We start from the raw sequence: 25,478 nt of genomic DNA, 5'->3' as shown, positions 1-25,478 counted from the left end.
CTCACATGCAAAGCTACCCACAACACAACAGTTCAGTGTCCTGTGCTCGACTCTGCAAACGCGCTGCCTGCAAAGATACTCCGCAACTAAGCCAGCGACATGACAATACGCTTACAATGTCACGTGTCTCTTCAAACTGTCTGTGTGTTGTTGAGGTACTACCATGGCCAGCGAGATCCCTAAATCTGTCCCCGATAGAACATGTGTGAGACCGGCTCGCAGGTCAACATTGTCCTAGTGCCAGTAACCACCATATCAAGAACAAGCTACAACAGTTGTGGGCAAACTTGCCTCAGGAAAGGATACAAAGTCTTTATGACACCTTCCACAATCGAATCTTTTGCATACATCCACGCAAGAGAGAGAGGTCCACTGTCATGCTGATTATTAGTCTCACACACCCACATGTTTTGTAAACTTCACTAGAGTTTGTAATCACTTACATAACATCACATACTCTGTCACATACCCTCATTCCTTTGCTCCTGCCAATCTGGCTGCTTGACTTTTTTGTCAGGTACGTAAATTGTTTCTACACGTAGATTAGGCTGCTTAAGGCATTGCTTTCTTATTAGGGATGAGGCGGTTTCAAATCTCCGTCGGGCTCCCCCGATCAGGATGCTCCACGGTTTCTCTCAATCATAGCAAATGCATATCAAATAACCATGGTGTCGACTGTGTGCTAAACCACTAAACCAATCCTTGTTGTTTCGATCCTGTACCACTTCCTGTTACTTGAAAATCACTGTTATCTTTCCAATTTTACAGATATCAGAGCCCTCTGAGAGTTTCAAAGTCCGTTTTGTTAGCTTTATCTTGAAATCTGAAACTGAGTTTGATAACTCATTTGTCAACAAGTCTGCACAATATCGAGTATAAAACGGAGCGTTGCATCTAATATCCGCAGGTGCAGGTGGTAAACGACAATGAACGTGTTAGCAATATTGCTTTTTGCCGTGGCCGCTGCCGTTCAGGTAAAATGTGTTGCAGTCACTTAAGCACATATACTACAAGTGCAGCAAACAGCTGAGTCATACAATGGCTATTTTGAACGTTGTGTAGACTATTATGAGGTTACCATCAATGCATTTACTACGTTTAACCAATCTTACCACCGAACCTTGCCATCAGAGCTTATGTAGACTGGTTGAAACAGTTACAAAAAACAACATTACACTTCTAAGGGATACCTGTGTGCATCGTAGAGCGAAACTATAGTCGAAAAGCCAGTTGTGTACTGATTTATTGTGCTGAAATACTTGATGTGACTATGGTTGAGGTTGTACCTGTTATATTTTTCATAATTGAATTTGATTTATCCTCCCAAGTTATTTAGAAGCTATCCTGACGGATAACCTCATGAATGTAACTTCACAATAAGATTCGTGGAATTTCAATCGAACTACACTGAGGTTCATTGGTTAGTATAGTATAACTCTTACTTATATAATAATTGTAGTAGTAAGAATCTGTCAAAAATATGCAAAATACGCAGTTCCAAAAAAACACTAAGTTCAAAGATACGCTGTGCAGCAAATGATACAAAGTCCTCACAGGGTAGTGTGCTTGCTAGGAAACATCTATGACTATAGAATTTCGCTAGTTTAAGCAGGAACTACAAATTCTGAACCATATATTACAAATTTAATTAAAGAAGAGAAAGTATAGCTTACCGGACGAAAGTATTGTCCTTTCTCTAGTTTGGTAACATATAATGCAATTTTCTTATCTTTTTTCTCCAACTTCCTGAAGTAAGACGCATTCTAAATATTAAAATACCACATCATATGAAGAGAGCCGACTTTGTTTTTTATCTAGGATAAAATGCATCAACAATGTGTGAAAACTACAGCGACAAAGCAATATGTAATTATCACCATTCAGCGAGTTTTTGTGAACTTGGTACAATTTTTAACATGTTCAATAATTTTCGAAACTTTTATTATTATTTTTTAATTTTTTAAACTCCTCCAATAAATTTCACTATTTCTAAGCAGCAAATTGTGTAAATACACTATGCATTCTATGGTAAATATTTTTTTATAATATAGTGATTCAGGTAGCTGAAGAACTCTAGTAGCACATCAATTCTAAGAGAACTGAATTAAAGCTCACAGAGTAACAACATTTGTACCGTAAACCATTTCATATGTTGTCATAATTTTCAGAACACAATATCTGATTAACGAACGCTTTGTTTCAGTTAAATGTTTTTAAGCATATGTCCTAACTGATCATATTACATCCTTCACGCATGCAAAATTGCAGATATTTTCACTGGTTAGCTCAAGTGAGCACACTACAATCCCCTCTCCCCTATTTTACAATCGTATAATTCTGTTTAACTCCATTTCATGAACGCGATCAATGAAGAACCTGAAGGAAATGTTCTGAGCATTGCATTCCCTTTGCCACATTGAATATCTACAATCACTGCCATTTCACACTTGTTAATACGTTGTGTACAGTAGATCTGCTGTTATTACTTCATGACAGCTTCATTACAGCTATTGATTAGGTTCCCTCATGTTTGCGTTGAGCTTCACCCTTTGAAGATTTATCTGGTCATACAGTGGACAGAACCAACCACATCAATTTTAGTGATTTTGTGTGGAAAATTTAGTGATTACTGTTTCAACTTTATAAATTTTGGTTGTATATGAACATATACGTTGGTAACTCACAAAAAATTGTAAAATAATGTGTCACCACAGATGCATTCTGCTCGATTCTATTTCAGTATAAACAAATGAAATAATTTGTTGTCTTAGTTGATTGCTTGAAAACTAGCTGTTTCCTCTGCCTGTGCTTGCATACCAGTAGTTTTGTTAGAATGAGTGATGGTGAATAGGCTATTGTACAAGCAATAACGTCGGCTGCCTTCACGTGTCTGCCTATTTGGGTAAGTATAGATCAGGATGTCTGCCACAGCCACCCGTCCCATTCCCCACCCCCGCCCCCCCGCCCCCACCCCCGTCCATCACATCACCTATTCCAGTTCATGACAAGGATGCACGCACACAACGTTGTTGCTGAGTGGTGCAAGCGTGTTCCATCTGTTATTTCATGCTTTTAGAGGCCGACTTTTTTTATTTTCTAAAATAGCTTATGTTCTTCCTCAGGATTAAACCTGTCTCCATATCACATTTGATCGAAATTAGATCAGTAGTTTCGTCGTGAAAACATAACTGAGATACTTCCGCACGTATTAAAGTGTAGTATGGAAGTATTGATTAAAGACGTTTAGGATTGTATAAGCATTGTAAACGTTATGTCGAATCATAATTCGTATAACATATCAACGAATAAAAGCATTTTCACAAGTAAGATAAAGTTCAAAAGTCAAAGAATAAACAGCTCTCTTAAAGAGCAAATATTTTCTCCTAATTCGCGTAATATTCTTCAAATCAATCAATTTCTTAAATTGCACACTTTTTATGGTAGCCTACGTTCTTCCATGGCGTTCAAGCTACCTCCATACCAAATATCATAAACATCGATTCAGCATTTTATTCGTGGAAAAATAACAGACGAAGTACTTTTCGCATTTACAGAACTTTAAATTACGATATTTGTTTCTTGATCCGATTTCATATAAAATGTTGTCCCAGTCGACGCTCAAGTTACCTGTGAAAAAAAAAAAAATGGTTCAAATGGCTCTGAGCACTATGGGACTTAACTGCTGAGGTCATCAGTCCCCTAGAACTTAGAACTACTTAAACCTAACTAACCTAAGGACATCACACACATCCATGCCCAAAGCAGGAGTCGAACCTGCGACCGTAGCGGTCGCGCGGTCCCAGAGTGAAGCGCCTTGAACCGCTCAGCCACTCCGGCCGGCACCTGTGAAAACCCCACTAAAATTCGTCGGTAAAATAGACAGACAGCCGCGACTGTTTTACAGCATCATTATTAGTATCTATACAGATATAGAAAGGACGTATTTTTGACGTATGATGTTGATGAACACGATATCAACAAAAATGTATAACATTGCTTTGTTCTCAGGCGCTGCCGCAGTATGCGACACCACGGCGCAATCTTATACCTATGGTGAAGACAAAGCCACTTGTGCGTAAGTATTTCTACCAGAGAAAAAATATGTTTTACAGCAGTATTTAATTCACTCTTCCTTAAGCCTCCAATCCGTGACATCTTATAACTGGTCGCTTAATTATTGGCGACCTTTAAATACCCATATCATAGAATACGTATTTCCTGTGGCAGCAGTCATAGTCGCAAATTGTGTGTCATTGCTTATCACCACATTCTATCACTACTTAGCTCCAGTACATATTTCTGTTCTGAAATCATACGATGTTCTAAATCATATTTGTTGAAAGTAAATGAAATTTTAAAATTAACTGCACATACACTATTTCAGTACATTAAATCTCCCTTAAGTCTTTTCTGTCTGGCCATTCTAGCAAACGTTCTTTGCATTTGTGATATTCGTGTTCAAGGTCTTATACAAAGTACCCATGAAATAGCTGCAGAATATTCGATCGGTGCTACCTGTCTCCCTACATCGTCGATCAGTTGTTATTTCCGCCAAGTCCTCTGAGCGGGGAAACATAGTGTGTCAAGCCTCTGTGCCACACGTTTAGTATCTTGGTCTTACAGTACTATAAGCAAAAGCTGGGAGCTACTAACCCTACAACATCAATCATATGCTATGATCACAGGTCCTTGATGGAATCCAAAAGTGCCCTACTGGCCATTAAAATTGCTACACCACGAAGATGACGTGCTACAGATACGAAATTTAACCGACAGGAAGAAGATGCTGTGATATGCAAATGATTAGCTTTTCAGAGCATTCACACAAGGTTGGCGGCTGTGGCGACACCTGCAGCGTGCTGACATGAGGAAAGTTTCCAACCGATTTCTCATATACAAACAGCGGTTGACAGGCATTCCCTGGTGAAACGTTGTTGTGATGCCTCGTGTAAGGAGAAGAAATGCGTACTATCATGTTTCCGACTTTGATAAAGGTCGGATTGTAGCCTATCGCGATTTCGGTTTATCATATCGCGACATTGCTGCTCGCGTTGGTGGAAATCCAGTGACTGTTAGCAGAATATGGAATCGGTGGATTCAGGAGGGTAATACGGAACGCCGCGCTGGATCCGAACGGCGTCGTATCACTAGCATTCGAGATGACAGGCATCTCATCCGCATGGCTGTAACGGATCGTGCAGCCACGTTTCGATCCCTGAGTCAACAGATGGGGACGTTTGCAAGACAACAACGACCTGCACGAACAGCTCGAAGACGTTTGCAGCAGCATGGACTATCAGCTCGGAGACCATGGCTGCGGTTACCCTTGACGCTGCATCACAGACAGGAGCGCCTGCGATGGTGCACTCAACGACGAACCTGGTTGCACAAATGGCTAAACGTCATTTTTTCGCATGAATCCAGGTTCTGTTTACAGCATCACGATGGTCGTATCCGTGTTTGGCGTCATCGCGGTGAACGCACATTGGAAGCGTGTATTCGTCATCGCCATACTGGCGCATCACCCGGCATGATGGTACGGGGTGCCATTGGTTACACGTCTCGGTCACCTCTTGTTCGCATAGACGGCACTTTGAACAGTGGACGTTACATTTCAGATGTGTTACGACCCGTGGCTCTACCCTTCATTCGATCCCTGCGAAACCCTACATTTCAGCAGGATAACGCACGACGGCATGTTGCAGGTCTTGGACGGGCCTTTCTGGATACAGAAAATGTTCGACTGCTGCCCTGGCCAGCACATTCTCCAGATCTCTCACCAACTGAAAACGTCTGATCAATGGTGGCCGAGCAACTGGGTCGTCACAATACGCCAGTCACTACTCTTGATGAACTGTGGTATTGTGTTGAAGCTGCATGGTGTGGTAGATTCTTTTATGTGTTTGCCTATTTTTTGTTTGTCTGTTGTCGTTGTATTATGCTCGCAGTAAAAGGTCGTAACAACGTGATAAAATTGTCTCTGATAGTGCTGTTAAAGGAATTACTGTTTGTTGCGCGTATGAAGAGTCTTGGGAGAGACGGCTGGATATTTTTAGCAACTATTCATACATGAGATTGTAGGTTCGAGTGCTGTTGTCCACGTCCCTTCTCTTACACGTCGCATTCAAACTGAAACAATTCTGCTATTTCAGTACTTCCAAAAATACTAATAAACGTGCCCGCATCTCGTGGTCGTGCGGTAGCGTTCTCGCTTCCCACGCCCGGGTTCCCGGGTTCGATTCCCGGCGGGGTCAGGGATTTTCTCTGCCTCGTGATGGCTGGGTGTTGTGTGCTGTCCTTAGGTTAGTTAGGTTTAAGTAGTTCTAAGTTCTAGGGGACTTATGACCACAGCAGTTGAGTCCCATAGTGCTCAGAACCATTTTGAACTAATAAAGGTCGTAGCGCTCACCTTTGTTCTCATGACATAATAACGGTTTATTGTGTCTCTTGTACAATTCTCCACATAACATCAAAAGAAGCGAACAGAAAACTCTAGTTACCCTTAGTTACGAGTAAACCACAGAGAGAGTAATATTCCGAGTCAACGATATAATTATCATAGAGTCTCTCAGATAACGTCTTTGCCACTAAGCTTTCTCACAGTCGATTCAGTACATTACATGTTTATTAGACTACACATGCCTCCCTAGGAGTGCGAGTACTGAAGATCGATTATGAACTCCTATCCACAGTTCTTGCGTCTACCCTACAGTTCTCAGTACTGAAAAACAGAAAGACAATCCTGGATCAACCACAGTTCTTGTGTCTACCCTACAGTTCTCAGTACTGAAAAACAGAAAGACAATCCTGGATTTATATATTGCCTCCTCATTCGAGCATGGATAACGGGAAAACCAGGCAAAAAACCGCATCAAGGCCTTCAGTATTGAGAATTGCAATGGTTTTCTTTATTTCTTTGCATAATGACACATTGATCTTTAATTGTGTTGAATAGAGGAAAAATTTAGATGTTTTACAATATTCTGCTCCAATACATAAAATTATTCTCTTCACACGACAACGAACGATGCTGGTCGTGATTTGCGACGTTTGCAGACGATGGGAAGATGAGACCAGGATCGGGATCGAGGTTCTGGTTCAGGGTTAATGACATACATGAACTCTACTCTTGCATGGGATTGGTTTGGGACTCAGTTCACGGATAGGACATGAAACATTCGAAATTAAATACTAGAGTTTTGCAATAGTACTCGATACACCTATAAGAGACAGATGAATTTACATATCAAATCCATTCTCACATGACGACTCTGTGATCTAGGGAGATTCGGATTCAGAGTTTATTGTCATGAATCTCCCAGAAAACACTAAGTGTTAATACTCAGTTCGCACAGTTGAGTGAAACCAACACTCAATAAAGTTAGTCAAAATTGAACCAAAAAATTGTGAAATGTCACTATTATAGGTTTCGTAAGAAATTACAGCTTATGACTTTAGGAAATGCGATATTTATTGCAACACAACTGTTCACTCAGGTTTGTGTCAATAGAGTTTGGATCATATTTCATGACACTGTATCAGCGTTCATGTCAGATCACATCACATTGTGTGGCAGCACATTCTCCCACCAATACCCTGTTCAAACTTTGCACATAAATACAGTTCTCCACTGAAACACTGAAGTTATCCACTGTACAAACTTTTCACACATAATAATGTGTCTATTTAAGTCATTGCACAGGAATACAAATCCACAGAACAATCCTTATTAAACACTGTGTCCGAATATCTGTAGAAAACAGATGGTCCCACATTCACAATTTTCGGATGCTCTGTTACTCTATCATACAATTAAATTAAAACTTAAATAACATGAATACCTTTGATACCACATTGTGTACGCCCCCATATCCATGTCTACCGACTCATCTCAAGGGCAAAAGACTTCCTAAACGTCAAGTCACAAAAGGATTAACTCCCACCCAAGAGAGTCAAATAAATATTCATCTAGATTCCATTTAGGGTGCTGTGTATGAAGTTCAATGGCAAAACGTTCATATTCATGACTACGAAATTATAGAAACATCACCTTAAAAACACTTAACACTAACATACAAGATCAAATAACACAACACCACTAGTACAATATACAAATTAAAATCAAACTTTTCACAATTATCCTAGATCATTGACTGTGTCAGTCTTTTGAGAAATATGGCTTTAAATCTTTATCCGGATACATGCCCTTTACTTTGCTAGTCATTAGATTTCTGGACCCTACTCTGTAGGGTCCAGAAAAAATTAATGACCACTTCTTATTCCTTTTCTTGAGCAATGATGCTTTGGGATATGTCTTGAGTAACACCTTTATCCCAGTCTGAAATGTCTTTGTTCTTTTTAAACTTTCATCATAATAAATTTTTCTCTGTTGAGCTTTTCTTTTAATCACTGATAGTGCCTGACGAATCTTTGCCTCCCTAGGTTCTTCACTGATTGATAATTTAGGTAGACAATTTATCCACTCATTATTTTCTTTTCTATTAAACATCAGTTCTGAGGGTGTATAGTTCAAAATTTAAATAGTCCACCCACAAAGTTTGTTTATGGTGACAATAAGTCCTTATAAATCTGTTAACTCTCAGAACAGCCTCTTAATTGGATTGGCTTCTGGATGAAATCTAGAACTTAATAGATGTTTAATCCAGCTTTCCTTCAAGAATCTTTACCGTCTGTATCTGGTGAAATTTGATGCATTATCAGATAATAAAATGTTGGGTTTCCCAACACCTGGGATATAATCAATGATGATTTTCTTAATAATTGCCTTTGCAGTACAAGTCTTGATCGGGTACAATTTTACATACTTGGTGAATAAATCGTAAAATCCGACACTGTACTTAACATTCCCTCTGGCTCGTGGTAGGGGTCCCATTACATCAGCACTTACAACCTTCAAAGGTTCCTCAACCACAATCGGATGCAACAGCCCTCTTGCTCCATGATTGCCTTTTGGCAAATCTGACAACTCCTTATGGTAGTTTGTACAACCTTTCTCAAGTTAGAAATGTGACAGTATCTACCTATCTTCTCTGTACATTTACTTACCCCAAAATGTCCCCAGACTGTGTGTGTATGCCATATTAATTTCCTTTCATAATCGTGTGGAGTGCAGACACACCATTGCTTCAATTGAGAATGTCTTCTATGGAATAAGACATTGTCATCTAATTGATACATCTCTTTCAGTTTAGGTGAGTCATTTGCCTGTATCTTCTGAATTATTTGTGTCCATCGAGGATCTTCTAGTTGTAAATTGGTCATGTATTTGTACATCTTAATGTAACCTCTTCTATTTTCAACATCCTTCATTAATAAGATTTTGAATTCTGTAGCTTGATCTATTTCTTCAGATTCAGTTAATCCTTTTGGTAGTCTGGAAAGAGCATCAGCTCTAATATTCTCTTTCCCGTTGACATATATCATTTCAAACTGGTACTCTTGAAGTATTAGTATCCATCTTGCTAATCTTGGATGAAGGAGTTTACAGTTGTTTAGAAAACTTAGTGCCTGATGGTCACAGTACACTCTTGTATAAGCACCTGCTAGGTAACAGTGGAACTTTCTAAATGCCCATATCATTGCTAAGGCTTCAAGCTCTGTGATTGTGTATGCTTGTTCACAGTAAGTGTCTGGCTTGCAAAAGATATGGCACAAAAAATAGATTTATTGTCAACCATCTGAATTTGAAATAAGCAAGCTCCTAAACCATATGACGATGCATCTGTCATTAGTGCAAAATCCTTTGTCATGTCTGGATGGTGTAGTATGGGTGCACTGACAAGTGCCACTTTGATTCTGTTGAATGCTTCTTCACAATGTGGAGTCCATTGCCATGACATATTCTTCCTAAGTAAGGATATTAATGCTTCTGAATTAAGATCCTGTGTCGGTATAAAACGACGATAAAATGAAGCTAATCCCAGAAATGCCTTTAATTGTGTTCGGTTGCGTGGTGATGGCACGTTTTCTATTGCGTCAATTTTCTTTTGAGCTGGCAAAATCCCATAGGATGTAATAAGATGTCCTAGGAAATTGAAAACTTGGATTTCTTCTAGTTAGCAGTTACTCCTGATAATCTAAAACTTTCTAAGACTTTTCTAAGGATTGCAATATGTTGCTCCCAGTTGGTTGTAGCAATCAACATATCATCCACAAACGGGGTAACCAATTCACACAGCTCAGGTCCCAAGACAGTATCCAACGCTGAAATAAAAACACCTGAACTCACGTTTAAACCAAATGGTAATACCGTGAACCGATAACTGCAGCCATTATAAAGGAATGCTGTGTACTTCCTTGATTCCATGTCTAACACAACCTGCCAAAATGAGGATCGCAAATCAATTGTAGAAAAAATCTTGACACCAGGAAATTTATGGATTAGTTCTTCTATATTGGGAGGTTGGGTTCTCACAGGAAGAATAAATTTGTTAATCTCCCTAGCATCCAAAACCAAACGTACACTACCATCTAACTTTGGTACTAGATGTACTGAACTGCAATAATGACCGTTGAATGGTACAGTCATGTTCCAGCTAATCATTTGCTGTATCTCCCGATCGGTAGCAGATCTTAATGCCCATGGAATGGAGTAATATGGGTGACAGTAAGTGTTGTGTGGCCTAATATTTAAATGGCACACATAATTTTTGATAACACCCGGTTTCTTATCGAATACCACGGTGTAATTACTTAACATTTGTTTCAACTCAAGCTTCTGTTAAGCTATCAGGGCGTTTGCTTCAGTTACTTTAACATCAATCTGTTCTCCTATAGTTAACTCTGATTTTTCGGTTAGGGGGTTAGAAATCTTCCTGTGGAAACTTCTCTTTATCAGCTTAATTTCGATCCTACGACAGTAGCGTTCATGCAGTTCCTGCTTTTGAATTAAATTAACTGTCAGAGGTACACCATCAACAGTCAACACGAGTTTACTGGAGGCGAAATCAATAATTGCATTTAACTCTCTCAGTAATTCATGTCCTAAAATTAAGTCTACGACAAGATTTGGGGCAATTAGGCACGTGCAATCAATGGCTCCATTTCCTAAATTCATTTTAAATCTTGTCTGTAGCTTCACTGACTTGAAGCGTCTTCCTACAGCACCTAATATTTTGCAGTTTGCCACAGGTAAGGTCGGTATATTTGCTCGTTCCTGTAACCTCTTCACGAGAGCTCGGGAGATAGTATTTACACTTGCGCCTGTATCTAAAATTAAAACCCTCAATATTAACTTCTATAGCCGCTTTTGGCATGCTTCGTGGCTTAAAGTTACAAGTTTTATCACCTTCAAGCAATTCTTCCCTGATATCAACATGGTTGTATCTAATCAATTTTATTTTATTGTCACGACCCCATTCACAAATTCCGACCAGCCTTTTGGGGCTAAAGTTGGTCGATATTAGTTATCCTGTCCATTGTTAGGTTAGTTGTGTTCATCACTAACATCAGTAATTACTGGGGAATAATCTCTGCAATTATTGCTGTTATTGTTGTGATTGTGTGGAGTATTGTTGTTATTGTGTGACTGGTTCCAACCTGATGTTCTGGGATTTTGACGATATCCAAGATTATTATCTTCTTCCCTGTTTCCTGTTGTTATGGGATTTGTAACCCTGGTTGTTACTATTATCCTGACGAGAATTACTATTTGATCCATAACTCTGTCCTTGTTGCCCATTATCGTTATTTGATTATTGTTGCCTGCTGTTGTTGTGATTACTGTTGCTATAGTTCCTTTCATTTAAACCATTGATCTCATGTGGATTGTAGGACATAGCTTTAATATCCTCTAATAGCATATCGACTGCTGTCAAGAATTCTTCCAGGTTACTGTCGTTGACATGCAGCAATTTTGTTTGTATGTCAACTGGCAATCTGGATTTTAATATTCTAATCAAGTGTCTGGAAGAAATTGGTTCAGACAAATATTTTGTTTTGTTGAGATATCGCTCAAAATATTTCCTGAGTGTTCCAAGTCTTGAATTATATGGTTCTGGGTTATATACTTGCTTTCTTATCCTTTCCTGTATTGCAGGAGACCAATATTTGTCGATAAAAGCCTGCTCAAAATCTGAGTACATAAGATAAGTGTCTATTGCCTCCCTACTCCACATAGCTCCGTCTCCTACCATAAGTCCACTTACATAACTAATTTTCTGTCTTTCTGTCCAAATCCTGTGTAAAACTCCTTTAAACGATTTTATGTGCACGATGGGAATAATAGTTTTCTTTTCTGGATTGAAAGTTGGAAATTGTCTATATTTAATACGTTTTTCCTCCGTATGAAGTGTTGCATAACATGATACACGATCCTGCATGCCACTACTATATGGGGAATTGTCAGTATGTCGATGTTCATGCACACCAGCATTTTGTTGGATGCCAGATGGATTAACTCTCTCGCTTGTGTAGATGTTCTCGGAACCTACTGACTGATAATCTTGGTCAGACTGACGCATATCGTCAATTTGTTTACGCACCTCTTGCAGACCTTTGAAAAATTCTTGGTGTTCAAGTTCTGTGTCTGTCAATACTTCTTCGAACTGTTTCCGAATTTTCAGTAAGTCGTTTGATAATTCTTTGTTCTGAGAATCTGTCATTTATAGCTTCGGTGACTGCAGACTGAACTTTCTGCTCAACAGCGTCCGCTAATTGCGAATCACGCTCACCGAGCCACTGATTAAAAACATCGGAAAACTGTTCCATCTCATGTGTAAGCTGTTGCTTAACCACGTTAGCTTGTCCTATTGTAACGTTATGTAATTCCTGTGACAGTTCTGTAACTGTGGCCGATAGCTGCTCTTGCTTTTGTGACGCTTTATCAAATTCTAACTCAAGATTGTTAACCGCTTCGAGTAGGTGCTTGTGTGCTTCCCGAAAAATTTCAAACTCTGTTATTAAAGCTGTCTGCGTAAGAGAAACTTGTTCTATTTTAGTTTTAAGTTTCTCTTGCGTATTTACAATCTGCATTTGTAAAGCTGTTTTCATTATATTAATCTCTGATTTAAATATCGACGGTGATTCTGCTATTTGTTTTTGCAGAGCAGAGTGTAGTTCGTTATGAGACGAAACTTGACTTTCTCGAAATTCTCGAGACATTTCCTCTATTCGTTTCAGTAAAACTGTCATAGGGTCAACTACCTCCTGCACATTAGTTTGAGGCACACTAATTTCACCTGATTGGGCCATCTTGGTCTGAGATCTTGTCTTAACCATATAATCAAACAATAATTAATACTAAATGATCCGTTAAAGAAAATGTGTAACATATACTGTTTACTCAGTAGCTAATGACGTGCTAATGGTTATGCAATGACCGTTTTGTTACAAATACACTCCTGGAAATGGAAAAAAGAACACATTGACACCGGTGTGTCAGACCCACCATACTTGCTCCGGACACTGCGGGAGGGCTGTACAAGCAATGATCACACACACGGCACAGCGGACACACCAGGAACCGCGGTGTTGGCCGTCGAATGGCGCTAGCTGCGCAGCATTTGTGCACCGCCGCCGTCAGTGTCAGCCAGTTTGCCGTGGCATACGGAGCTCCATCGCAGTCTTTAACACTGGTAGCATGCCGCGACAGCGTGGACGTGAACCGTATGTGCAGTTGACGGACTTTGAGCGAGGGCGTATAGTGGGCATGCGGGAGGCCGGGTGGACGTACCGCCGAATTGCTCAACACGTGGGGCGTGAGGTCTCCACAGTACATCGATGTTGTCGCCAGTGGTCGGCGGAAGGTGCACGTGCCCGTCGACCTGGGACCGGACCGCAGCGACGCACGGATGCACGCCAAGACCGTAGGATCCTACGCAGTGCCGTAGGGGACCGCACCGCCACTTCCCAGCAAATTAGGGACACTGTTGCTCCTGGGGTGTCGGCGAGGACCGTTCGCAACCGTCTCCATGAAGCTGGGCTACGGTCCCGCACACCGTTAGGCCGTCTTCCGCTCACGCCCCAACATCGTGCAGCCCGCCTCCAGTGGTGTCGCGACAGGCGTGAATGGAGCGACGAATGGAGACGTGTCGTCTTCAGCGATGAGAGTCGCTTCTGCCTTGGTGCCAATGATGGTCGTATGCGTGTTTGGCGCCGTGCAGGTGAGCGCCACAATCAGGACTGCATACGACCGAGGCACACAGGGCCAACACCCGGCATCATGGTGTGGGGAGCGATCTCCTACACTGGCCGTACACCACTGGTGATCGTCGAGGGGACACTGAATAGTGCACGGTACATCCAAACCGTCATCGAACCCATCGTTCTACCATTCCTAGACCGGCAAGGGAACTTGCTGTTCCAACAGGACAATGCACGTCCGCATGTATCCCGTGCCACCCAACGTGCTCTAGAAGGTGTAAGTCAACTACCCTGGCCAGCAAGATCTCCGGATCTGTCCCCCATTGAGCATGTTTGGGACTGGATGAAGCGTCGTCTCACGCGGTCTGCACGTCCAGCACGAACGCTGGTCCAACTGAGGCGCCAGGTGGAAATGGCATGGCAAGCCGTTCCACAGGACTACATCCAGCATCTCTACGATCGTCTCCATGGGAGAATAGCAGCCTGCATTGCTGCGAAAGGTGGATATACACTGTACTAGTGCCGACATTGTGCATGCTCTGTTGCCTGTGTCTATGTGCCTGTGGTTCTGTCAGTGTGATCATGTGATGTATCTGACCCCAGGAATGTGTCAATAAAGTTTCCCTTTCCTGGGACAATGAATTCACGGTGTTCTTATTTCAATTTCCAGGAGTGTAGTCGTATTGAACTGACACACAGTTTGTAACACAAACTAACGCTACTCTACTACGGAAGTATGTGCCTATCTACTCTTTGCTACTACCCATAGACGAGTCAGCAGAATAAAATATGACAACGTACACTTACTCCTTGTAGATAACTGCTATATAGACTGGCATATCTCCGCTATTTATCTCCTTTGTTGTAACTTTGTTCTCTCGTTTCGTCACAAATGATTACATGAAAAAGAAATTACAATTAATGACGGACCAAATTCTGCTTCCGCCGATCCGCGTATTAATATGTCACGCAGCCAATGAGACTGCTGCTAACGTAGAACCTTTTCTCCTCGCGGTTCACACTCGCGCAGTGATACCTGAACGCTTTAGGTATTATAACGAGTGTGCAGACCTCCGATTAGTCAGTCTGCATTAGTCTGCATTTGTCTGTACTCAAGATTCAGTCTGCGCCTAATAAGATTATCATATTCCTGTACATAGCCATGAAGAAAAATGTATAGACACTGTGTCAAGTATCAGAGATATGTGAGAATAAGATTAACGTACCAAGACCAAAGGAACTTCAGATTGTCAATTGTAAATAGCATCCAGAACCAAGTTAATTTATTTTTATGCTTGTTATTATTTTAATAAATGTATGTGAAAATTAATCAAGTTCTGTTTAAAGTTGGTCACCGTCAATCTGCTACTCTAAGCGTGCAAGTGGCATTTCTATCGTCTGACCTAACGGTAGAAGATAAACATGTTACGATGAGAGCACGAGACATATTGCTGATACTCGTCTACTTCGTTAGAGCGACAAGTCAAATAATCTGATGGTGTGTGTACCGAAGGTCTTACAGTACGCACATTACATTGCCCAAACATAACAGTGCAAATTTCCGACCTTAACTATCGAATGAATATGTCACACAATCTAATGGCTTAAGGGCACAACCTCTTTAATGTTTAAAACGGCTGAAGGTCCATGATTTAAAACACAACTACAATAATTTTTCAAAGGGCAGAAAGTGCACGGTTTTATGCTTAAATAATATTTCAAATGAGGCTAAAGGCCCAAACAATCTAAGACTTGACAAGTAAGGACTTTTAATTTTAAAACGGCTTAAGGCCCATGATTTAAAAAGACAACTACAATAAATTTTCATAGGCAGAAGGAGCAAAGCTTTATCCTTAAATAACTTTTTTTTTTAAATGAGGCTGAAGGCCCAAACAATCTGAGATTTAACAAGTAAGGAATTTAAATTTTAAGACGGAAGAAGGCCCATAATTGAAAAAAACACAACAACAATAAATTTTCGAAAGGCAGAACGCCCAAAGCTTTATCCAGAAATTTTTTTTTAATGAGGCTGATGGCCCAAACAATGCAAGACTTGACAAGAAAGGAACTTTCAATTTTAAAGCGGCTGCAGGCATACAAATTCAAACCATCGGCTACGAGCCATTAAAATACACAGTCAAACAGCAATAAGAAAAGGCAGTACAACCAGCGGCGCTCAGAGGTTTCCAGGGGTCGGTCTGCACTTGAAATATTAACGTTCGCTTAGGGGAGACTGGTAGTCGGCCCAACTATATCCGATCCGCTGGCAATCCAACCAAGAAACAGTCAACGGACCCACCGACAAAACTCCAAAGCCAAAACGTAAAAGGCGTAGCCGCCCACAACCAAGTTTGCATAATCTGTCAAAACTACACACATGTGTTGGACAGTGACAACACGATGACGAAAGGACACTGCCTGAATTTTACATCAGCGGCCAGGGCAGGTAACCCGAATACTGCCACAAGGCAGAAAATCCGCTGGTGCACTTGGACTTCAAATGCAGTTAAAGTCCACCAGATGGTGGCCAAACTTTCGCCAGCTCGAAAACTCGCTGTTGCTCACGGGCAACTCCCCAACAGCCAACCATGAGAACCAACGGCACAATGTTAACAGACTGGCTTCGGTAATTAAATCAACACTCAATTTTGATGTCCTAGGGCGGTGAGCCACGAACCTCGTAGCAATTGGAAGAGCTCCCACACACTCCAACACTGCGTAGAGACTGCCAGCGAGCCCGGCCCACTGCGCTGCGCGGAGAGTTCCTGGCTCATACACACCAACCGACCGACTGCCGCACACCGGCTAGCTGGAAACTATAAGCACCAGACCAAAGATAGTACAAAGCGCGAATATCGATACACACTGCTGCTGCCACACGTAGAAAGAGGAAGAACCATGGCATAACCGCAATAACTGCGGGAAACCAAACGCAGAGTAACAGTCAAGGTTTAAACCAACGCATAAGCTGGGGCCAGCACGGTTCACATGTCACGGCAAAAAAGTATAAGACCTGCGTTCTCTGCGCCTGGCAAATTGGGTGAGGGAGTGAGATACAGAGTACAGATGACTTGTCAAAAATATCAGGCAACAGGGATTTATTGTATCATGTATGACTATTGCGTTACTCGTTACGCGTGGCAGAGTGGACGTGGGTCCATGTGTGGCTCAGAGAGCACAAAGTTCAAGGACTGCCTTGAGTACTGACTTTTGAGAGTATGATCACTCCGTGGTCACACGACTAAAAATTTAAGAATATTACTTACACAGGAAAAGTGTCTCACTATTTATGTATTAGAAGAGGTGGAGATGGTGCGTGCGATGGAACTGTATCCGCAACTCACACTGAACAACCAGATTGAGCTAAGGCATGGAGGCATTTTATCTAATTTTGACTGTAATGCGAAAGACTAGCGGTTGCTTTATGGTGGTTTATTACAGATTGTATGTCTCCCCTGTTTACCCTTAGGCATTTTTGGTATTATGCACCATCACATGCGCAATGTAATTTTCTCATGCGTCTGGGTATATCCTCTAGACTTTCCGTGCGTGTTATTTGCTTGCTTTGGGACCCTCATTTTGTCAAAGTTGTCTTAAATAATCCTCAACGTCATTCACAGTGTGTTTTGAGTATAGGGAAAGTGGTTTTGATTTCTCCCGTCCCACGCCATGGGGCGTTCTTTGAGCCGGCGAGTTGGGTCTGTGGTTCTCCTGGTTGAATTTGGCACTCTGTTGTTGGCAAGTCTTCCGCCTCCTGCTTCGACGATATGTCGAAGACGATGAGTAAAAAGTATAGGAATATACTATAGCCCCCTATTTATTGCTCCTGTAATTATTCTCAAGACGGGATGAGACAAATAATGTGCTGACAGATGAATGTAAGCAATCATTCTTCCCACGCTTTGTACGTGAATTTCACTGGAGGAAATGATGGTAAGTACCCTCTGCCACGCTTTTCACAGTGGTTTGCAGAGATTGTGAATCTACTGGAAATTCCATACGATAATTCACAAATAGCAGTATTTTACAGACATTACAAAAGGTAAATTGTATATGGAGGTCACAGTACTGGTTAATACAGAAACTGGACATCATTTTTAAAAAATGTAGGGGTAGCCTACGGGGTACACGGCGACCGTTTTAATTAATATTCACACGAAACAGCCACAAGTCGCATACATTAGGCTCACTAATATAAGCTTCTCCCCTTATGGGTGAGCAACATCACATCTGCCCAAATTACAGTATTTAACAACAACTTCACATATAGTCAGTCAATAAAAGGCACAACATGCATCATTGCTCCGATGCTCTCATCTGATGAGCGAAGTCGGTAACAGTGAATTACATTACCTGAGAAATGGACAGAAGCACACACTTCATAAGTTGAGAACGTGTATGATGTTATTGCAGAGATTACAATTTCAAGTCAAATTTATAAAGAACTTGCCGGTGTGTCCCACATATCAGCGTGACGTTGCACCATCTCTCACCTGGATCCAAGCATTGAGTCTGTTGGGAAGGGTGTCAGAAGGCCATTGTGTCCTCTCCTGAGACAAGTAGGTCTGCAACTGTGTCAACTGGTCCTTAGTGTACTGGCACATCTACACAGATGCCATAAATGTCCTATAAGGGCAGATTGGGTGTCCTGCTGGCCACGGTAGTACGTCAACATCAGGCAGACAGTTCACAGTGACACGTGACATATTTGAAAGCACTGTCTTGTTGAAAGTTGCCACCAAGCTACTGTCGCTCGAGAGATAAGTCACGAAGACGAAGTGGTGTTCCTCGGCGTGGTACGCCTCCAGACGCAAATGTCTACGTTGTGGAATGACACAGAATGTTCCAGTGGGTCTGTTACGTGTTCTCGGATGGCAGGCGCTGATATGAAGGGGTTACAATCAGCTCGGTTCACAACAAGTTGGTCCTCGCTTGTGATGGTCAAAAGTCGTCGACCAGAGCATTGAAGACAAGTATGCCTGCCCTTACATTTCCTTTGCAGGCCAATTTCAGGTCACTGTCATACCTCAATGTCCCACAAATTTAGACATTACACGATTCGACCAGCCGGCCAAATGGAGGCCAACAATGACGCCCCTTCAAACTCTTTCAGATGGTCATAATGGTGTCTCACGCGAGTATACAGCATCTCCGTGTTTTTCACAGTGATCACTCAGCATCTGATGCTGATCCCGCTTCTAGTATACCCTACCAACAACACCAAACACGAAGAACACTAATTCACTTTGGTGGCCATTCCACTTGTCATTTACATACATGCCAATTGCAGGTGTACGAAGTTATATTGTCATCCCACCACCTCTTCTTGATACTTCATTTTTTAAGTTGAGCATTTGTGTGACTTGTGGCAGTTTTATCTGAATATACAGACACAACCACGACAAAAACTTGTCATATTCCCAAATCCCTCCTGAAGTGTTTAACTAAACTGCCAATCAATGACCAGTTTCCGCCTGTTTCAGCTGGACACCCAAAGGCTGAGAAGGCTGTTGGCCGCATTATAGGTGGCTTCCCAGCCTCACTCGGGCAGTTCCCACACCAGGCGTCCGTCGTCATGGACTACTCCTACCTGTGCGGTGGGTCACTAATCTCCACCTCTGTCGTCCTAACAGCGGGGCACTGTGCCTCCGGGTGAGTAAAACCAATGTACCAACGCCAAGAGCCAAAAGGTGGTCTCATGCTTATACGAAAAAAGACTACGTTCGTTTGCAATTATAAGACTTGATGTCGAATTGCACTGACGAAATCTTCCTGTGTTATTACCTTAAAACAGTACAGCCTTGAAGCAACGTTTCGACAAGCTTCCTACTGATCAACTTCAGGAGATGGACTGGTATCCTGTATAAAGTCATCTTCAGTGTACTATGAATTGCACTCTTCCTGCCTTAAGGGAACGGCATTTGCCCTCATCTGACAAGGCGCAACACTATCTACCGTGTTAGCCTACCTAGCCTTTATTTGTCTTCTGCATTCTATCTTCTCTCTCTCTTCTATCATTTCCTTTTTATTCCCTTTATTGTTACTTCTGTTCCCCATCAGGGGCAGGCTGGCAGCAACGTAAGTGCTGCTCTTCAGCCGAGAGGCAAAAATTGACAGGAAGACATTTACAACAATATGCAGAAGAAAACTTGGCATAATATAGAAAACAATAGAGGTTGAACAGAAGGAAAGAAAACATTCAAACTGATGACTGTAAATCGGAGATAAAAATCTAAAAAAAGTAATTCACACAAAAAAATCACGCACTTGATTAAAAGGCACCAGACACAGTATGGCAGATGCAGAAAAGCAATAAAAGGAAATAAAACAGCCACGTGACGGGCGTTGTAGCACGGAATAGTCACGGACGATAAACAGGTTAAGCACACAAGTAAAACCACAGCTCTTGACACACAGGAGAACAGCACCAACACAACACTGACATAGCACGCTGATGACGATGAACAAAACACAGGATCTACCAGGGGCATGGAGATGAGGGAGAAGGGAAGAAGGGTGGGAAGGGGGGCTGGGGGGGGGAGACCGACAGGGGCGCGTCGAAGAGGGCTGAGGAGGGAAGGATGATGGAGGGACACAGTTGAGCAGGGGGTGCAGGGATGCAGGGAGGGGGAGGAGGAAAATCTGCTCTGAGAGAAGGAGGGGAGAGGGAAAGAGGGACCCTAGGGAGGGAAGGGAACATGGCCAGGTTACAGCTGGAAGGAAGGGTACATTGTACAGCGAAGTTCAACATCCGGGAGGGGGAGAGTGGGAGACGCTGGAAATTGCCCTGATGAAGGAGATGGAGGGTGTGGAGGTGGAGAGAGGGAGGGATACAGCGATAGAGGTGTGGCAATGGGCGGGGGGTGGAGAGGAAGGAGGAAACCAGGGGATGGAAGGATCAAGCCTGCGGACAGTGTAAAGTATGTGGAGATGTTGGAGGAAACGGATGAGGTCGAACAGGAGCCATGTGGGGGAATGAAGGTGGATATGGAAGACAAGGCGGAGCACATGGCGTTCGATGATTTGGAGGGACTTGTAAAAGTGGGTGGGTGCAGAGATGCTGGCAACACTGGCATAACAGAGGATCTTCTATCTATCTATGCACATATAAACTGAAGTGCTTAGTCACTTTTCTATCAGTATGTTTGTGCTAATCTCGGGATCTACTGTATGGAGGATATTGATCTGGTTTTTCACTGATAGATAGACTGACTTATGAGGAAGGAATGCGTATATAATCTTTAAATACTTATTCAACTATGACGAATTAAACACCACTACTGCAGTGAAAAGCATGTCAAATGTTATAGACATCTAGCGGTGAATGGAAGAACTCTAAGCACAGCTCTGCAAAGTGCAACACACTCAACTCAAACTGAGTACATGCGTTCTGCTTTCTTTAATGTACCACCACGCGGAAATATTGGCGCAGAATGCTTAGTGTGAATGTGCATTCACGCATTAAGGGAAAGAAAAAGAGATGTAAGTCTCTGACGATCTCTTTCTCTCTCTCTCTCTCTCTTTCTTTCTCTGTCTGTCTCTCTCTCTCTCTCTCTCTCTCTCTCTCTCACACACACACACACACACACACACACACACTCAGGTAGATCCTATTAGCATTGGTTATAAAATCACTCCAAACGCCATTAACTACGGAACAGACAACATTCAGGCCTCCTGAGAACTTCCCTGCTGTGCACTGCTTAAATGGTCAAAGTTGTTCTCTGATTTTTATTCATAGTCATGCGCGGTGGCGGCATTGCTGCTAACCCCGACGACTCGTCCATCGTAAATAACCGTATGAAGCCGGGATGTTTCGCTAGTTCACATATAAAAACAAATCGTTTTCGACACCGTATAAGAACGTGTGAGAAACTGTAGCACATTCCTAGAACTCTCCACTTAAATCAAAATATTACTATTCTTAACAAGCTTCTGGTAGAAGTTTTACTCTAATGCTGAAGTCGAGAAATGTTGTGCGCTACACACGTCCCTGAACGAGAAAGTACCTCATACAGAGACAGTGGACAGTAATTTGGCGGGAGTAAGGGTCTAGTCTTTATCCTTAAATCATTACACGTGAATTCTGGAAGTACATCGTTCCTTGACAATGCCATCACACATTTACAGTCTCATCAAAGCTTGTGTTCAGATTCTGACGACATCGCCATAGACGAGATGTCTAGTCTACCTACTTCGTATTTGTCTCTATGTATCCCGCTTTTTGGGAGGGGGTGGAACTTTGGGTAACGTATATAACGTTTATTTCGAAATTATTACACCAGGGAGAAAATTCTGGAGCTGTAGGACTTTGACAAATTAAAGCTTTGTGCTACCCATCCTGATGTACAGGTCGAGTATCTGAGAGAAACTATCTGAGAGAAACAACCTATCTATCGAACTACCGAACTATAGCTCCTGCTCGATGCCTCCGGATGAAAACCTATGAACCGTGTTTTCCCGAATAATAGCAGAATTAAAAATATGGTGCCGTCCATTAAAACCGACTAGGCGTTTGCAATGTTAGTTGTAGATAGATCAAACACTCTGCAGTATATTGCGGCACTGGGTGCAGCTTACAAAAAGAGTTCCTTTATATCAAATTTGCAGAACAGAGAAACAATGATGGACACACCTTATGATAACTTCGAACAGGTCACAGTGCTGTACAGTGCCGAAGGGATTTGAGAATCTGTGATCAAAGAGGCGGTGGAAATAATGACAGATCAAGCTCTTGTCAAGCGAAACAACAGTTTTCGTCCAGGTGTCCCACAATCATTCGGCAAGAACTGCCTCGCCAGAGCGGCGCTGGCAGCAGACCGTTTGTACTACCAGCCCCTAGCTCTACGTCCAGTCCCCTACTACCTCATACTTGAAAACCAGTAGGAAGTTTCACTATTTGCTGTCCTTCCCGGTGTTGCTATTCTAGTTGCCACTATTTAGATATGGATACGTAACATTTCAGTGGCGTTGGATTAGGACTGGGGGTTGTGCATGAGTGAGTTCAACTTAACAGGCGACCGGAGTGGCCGAGCGGTTCTAGGCGCTACAGTCTGGAACCGCGCGACCGCTACGGTCGCAGGTTCGAATCCTGCTTCGGGCATGGATGTATGTGATGCCCTTAGGTTAGTTAGGTTTAATTAGTTCTAAGTTCTAGGGGACATATGACCTCAGCAGTTGAGTCCCATAGTGCTCAGAGCCATTTGAACCAGTTCAGCTTAACAAATATACATAAAATTTCTTGCAATAGATCAATAACAAACAGAACTTAGTTTTCACTCCAGTTTAGTTCTACAAGCAGAGCTCAAACAAGAAATTAACAATTAAATGATTTCGACACAATCAAACATAATTAAAATCTGGGAGACACGATAATAATTACAATACATCGCACTACAGATTTATAGTTTCTGTACTTAACCACAGGACACTAAGACAACTTACAGACTTAATTAAGATTACCCACCTAGCACGCAGTTCAGCCTTCGTTCACCAATTCCTGTTACCATCATCATCGAATAATAGCATCGCTCCTACTGAAATGTCGAACAATGCGTCGATTACTCCAACCGTCGTCTTTGAGCCCATCTACGCGCCCTTTCTCAAATACTGACCTGTGCATATGATGTTCTCCTGTCTGTGTGCGAGGCATATTTACGGTCCAGTTGAGTACATCGAATGAAATTCACAAAGACTTTATGTCCTGGTATCGAAATGTCTCATGTTTACTACCCTTGCCTGTAAGATGAAATTGCGCTTCAGCGTCATACATCATCCAAAGTTCTCAATTTTACAGATCCACTGATCGTGTTTTCCTGTCGGTGGCCATAATTCACGTCCGTCAGTTCTTACAGTGATTTCAACTAACTTGGACCTGTCCTCCATTATTTCCGTTTACTTACATGTTCAGTGCTATTTACATCGCGCGTTTTGTGTTTTCCTCCACGCTTGTCTATACGCAGTGTTCAGACTCTGTTCACCTGATAGATCAGCTCTCATGACGATTTTTCATTCCTTCTTCTGGGGATTCAGGTCATGGGCTTTCCAGTCGGCTAGTGTAGATTGCAACAATTTGTGCCAAGTGTGGTGGTTTTGCAGATCTGTCACCCCTGTGCAGATGCAAAAGTGGCGAGGTAGGATATTGTTATGCGTGTGACGCTTTTCCTTTTCTTTCTATTGTAGTTTTAATTTGTGGCCACCACGGAGATGGCATTTTTGCAGTGCTAGTAGGAGCAGTTGCGCTTCCAGGAACAGCAGAAAAAGCTGCAGCACGAGCAGATGTAGAAACTGCTCAAACAGAATGCGGAGTAGCTCTGCTCTCACACTCTGCTCTGAAGGTGGACCAAGTGCCTAGAGAGAAGCCTCCCCTCCACCCGTGCCGCCCCCCCCCCCCCACCCTCCACAGAGCCATCAACAGCTCTTGCTTCGCATAAATGGGTTTACGTGTCAGCAGGACGACTGTGTCTGTCACGGCATATTTCTACCAATAGACTAAATTGATACAGCGTGCATACCGCCCTCACCGTTTCCTTTGCCATCCTTTCACCCACAGAATAGGGTAGTGTGGTGTTGATCCTGCAACTCCCACTTCGGACTACATGGAATTGGAACCAGTGCCTTCCTTTTGCCGCTCGCCCTTGGATTTCTTCTCATCCCCACTGATGCAGACGGACCATCCGTTACTCCAGCCTGCTCGTCCTGCCGCCGCTCCGTGGCCTTTTCAGGGGTGACGGAATTAGCATTCCCGCCTGTGGACATCGATGTGGACGCAGATGTGGCGTGGGTTTCACTGCAGAATGGTGCGCCACGCTTCCAATGAAGGCGCGCTCATAGCATTTTATAGGGAGAGTCACTGACCCAGGAGTTTACCTGTCGGCAGTGATAGACCGGAGCTGCATTCTTAAGCTGATTTACACTTCCTTGGCTGGGGCGTTCACCTTGCACCGTGCGTTGTTTCTGGTGCTTGGTTGTTCAGTTCCTCGCGCTGGTCACGTTTTGTGTTTTTCTCTGCGCTTATCCCTACGCATTGTTCAGACTCTTTGCATCCCCGGTAGATCGACTCGAATGTCGAGTTTCCTTTCCCTCTTCCGAGGTTCAGCTCCCCGGATATGTAGTCGAGCCACCGTCAGCTAGTACAGTTTACATTTGTGCTGACAGCGACGGTTCGCGGCGTTTTCACGCCCAGTGAAGATACAAAATACACGATCCACAGACAAGTTGAGCACACGGCTTCCCTCCCTGAGGTAACATATGACCTCGGCGTCAGGAAGAGTATCTGGCCACAAAAGTAAAACTGACCTAAAATTGCCAAATTTTGAGTACAGCAGAGCCCATAATAGTGTAGATTAACGCTGTCGAGAAAAAGAAGAAGGAAG

The 25,478-nt window shown here is 42.5% G+C and overlaps 1 protein-coding gene across 1 annotated transcript in view; it reads left to right on the top strand.

Annotated features, from left to right (window-relative positions):
- Nucleotides 1–870: 870 nt before the first annotated feature.
- LOC126162004 (brachyurin-like) overlaps nucleotides 871–25,478 on the top strand; it is a 70,522-nt gene continuing 45,914 nt past the window's right edge. Inside the window, exons 1-3 of the mRNA XM_049918225.1 lie at nucleotides 871–974; nucleotides 4,009–4,075; nucleotides 19,587–19,755. Coding sequence (XP_049774182.1) covers nucleotides 927–974; nucleotides 4,009–4,075; nucleotides 19,587–19,755 — 284 coding nt within the window. The 5' untranslated portion in view covers nucleotides 871–926. The remainder of the gene's footprint in view (nucleotides 975–4,008; nucleotides 4,076–19,586; nucleotides 19,756–25,478) is intronic.

The sequence above is a fragment of the Schistocerca cancellata genome, chromosome 2 (assembly GCF_023864275.1).
Source record: "Schistocerca cancellata isolate TAMUIC-IGC-003103 chromosome 2, iqSchCanc2.1, whole genome shotgun sequence".
NCBI lineage: Eukaryota > Metazoa > Arthropoda > Insecta > Orthoptera > Acrididae > Schistocerca > Schistocerca cancellata.
This window is presented reverse-complemented; position numbering and strand designations above follow the sequence as displayed.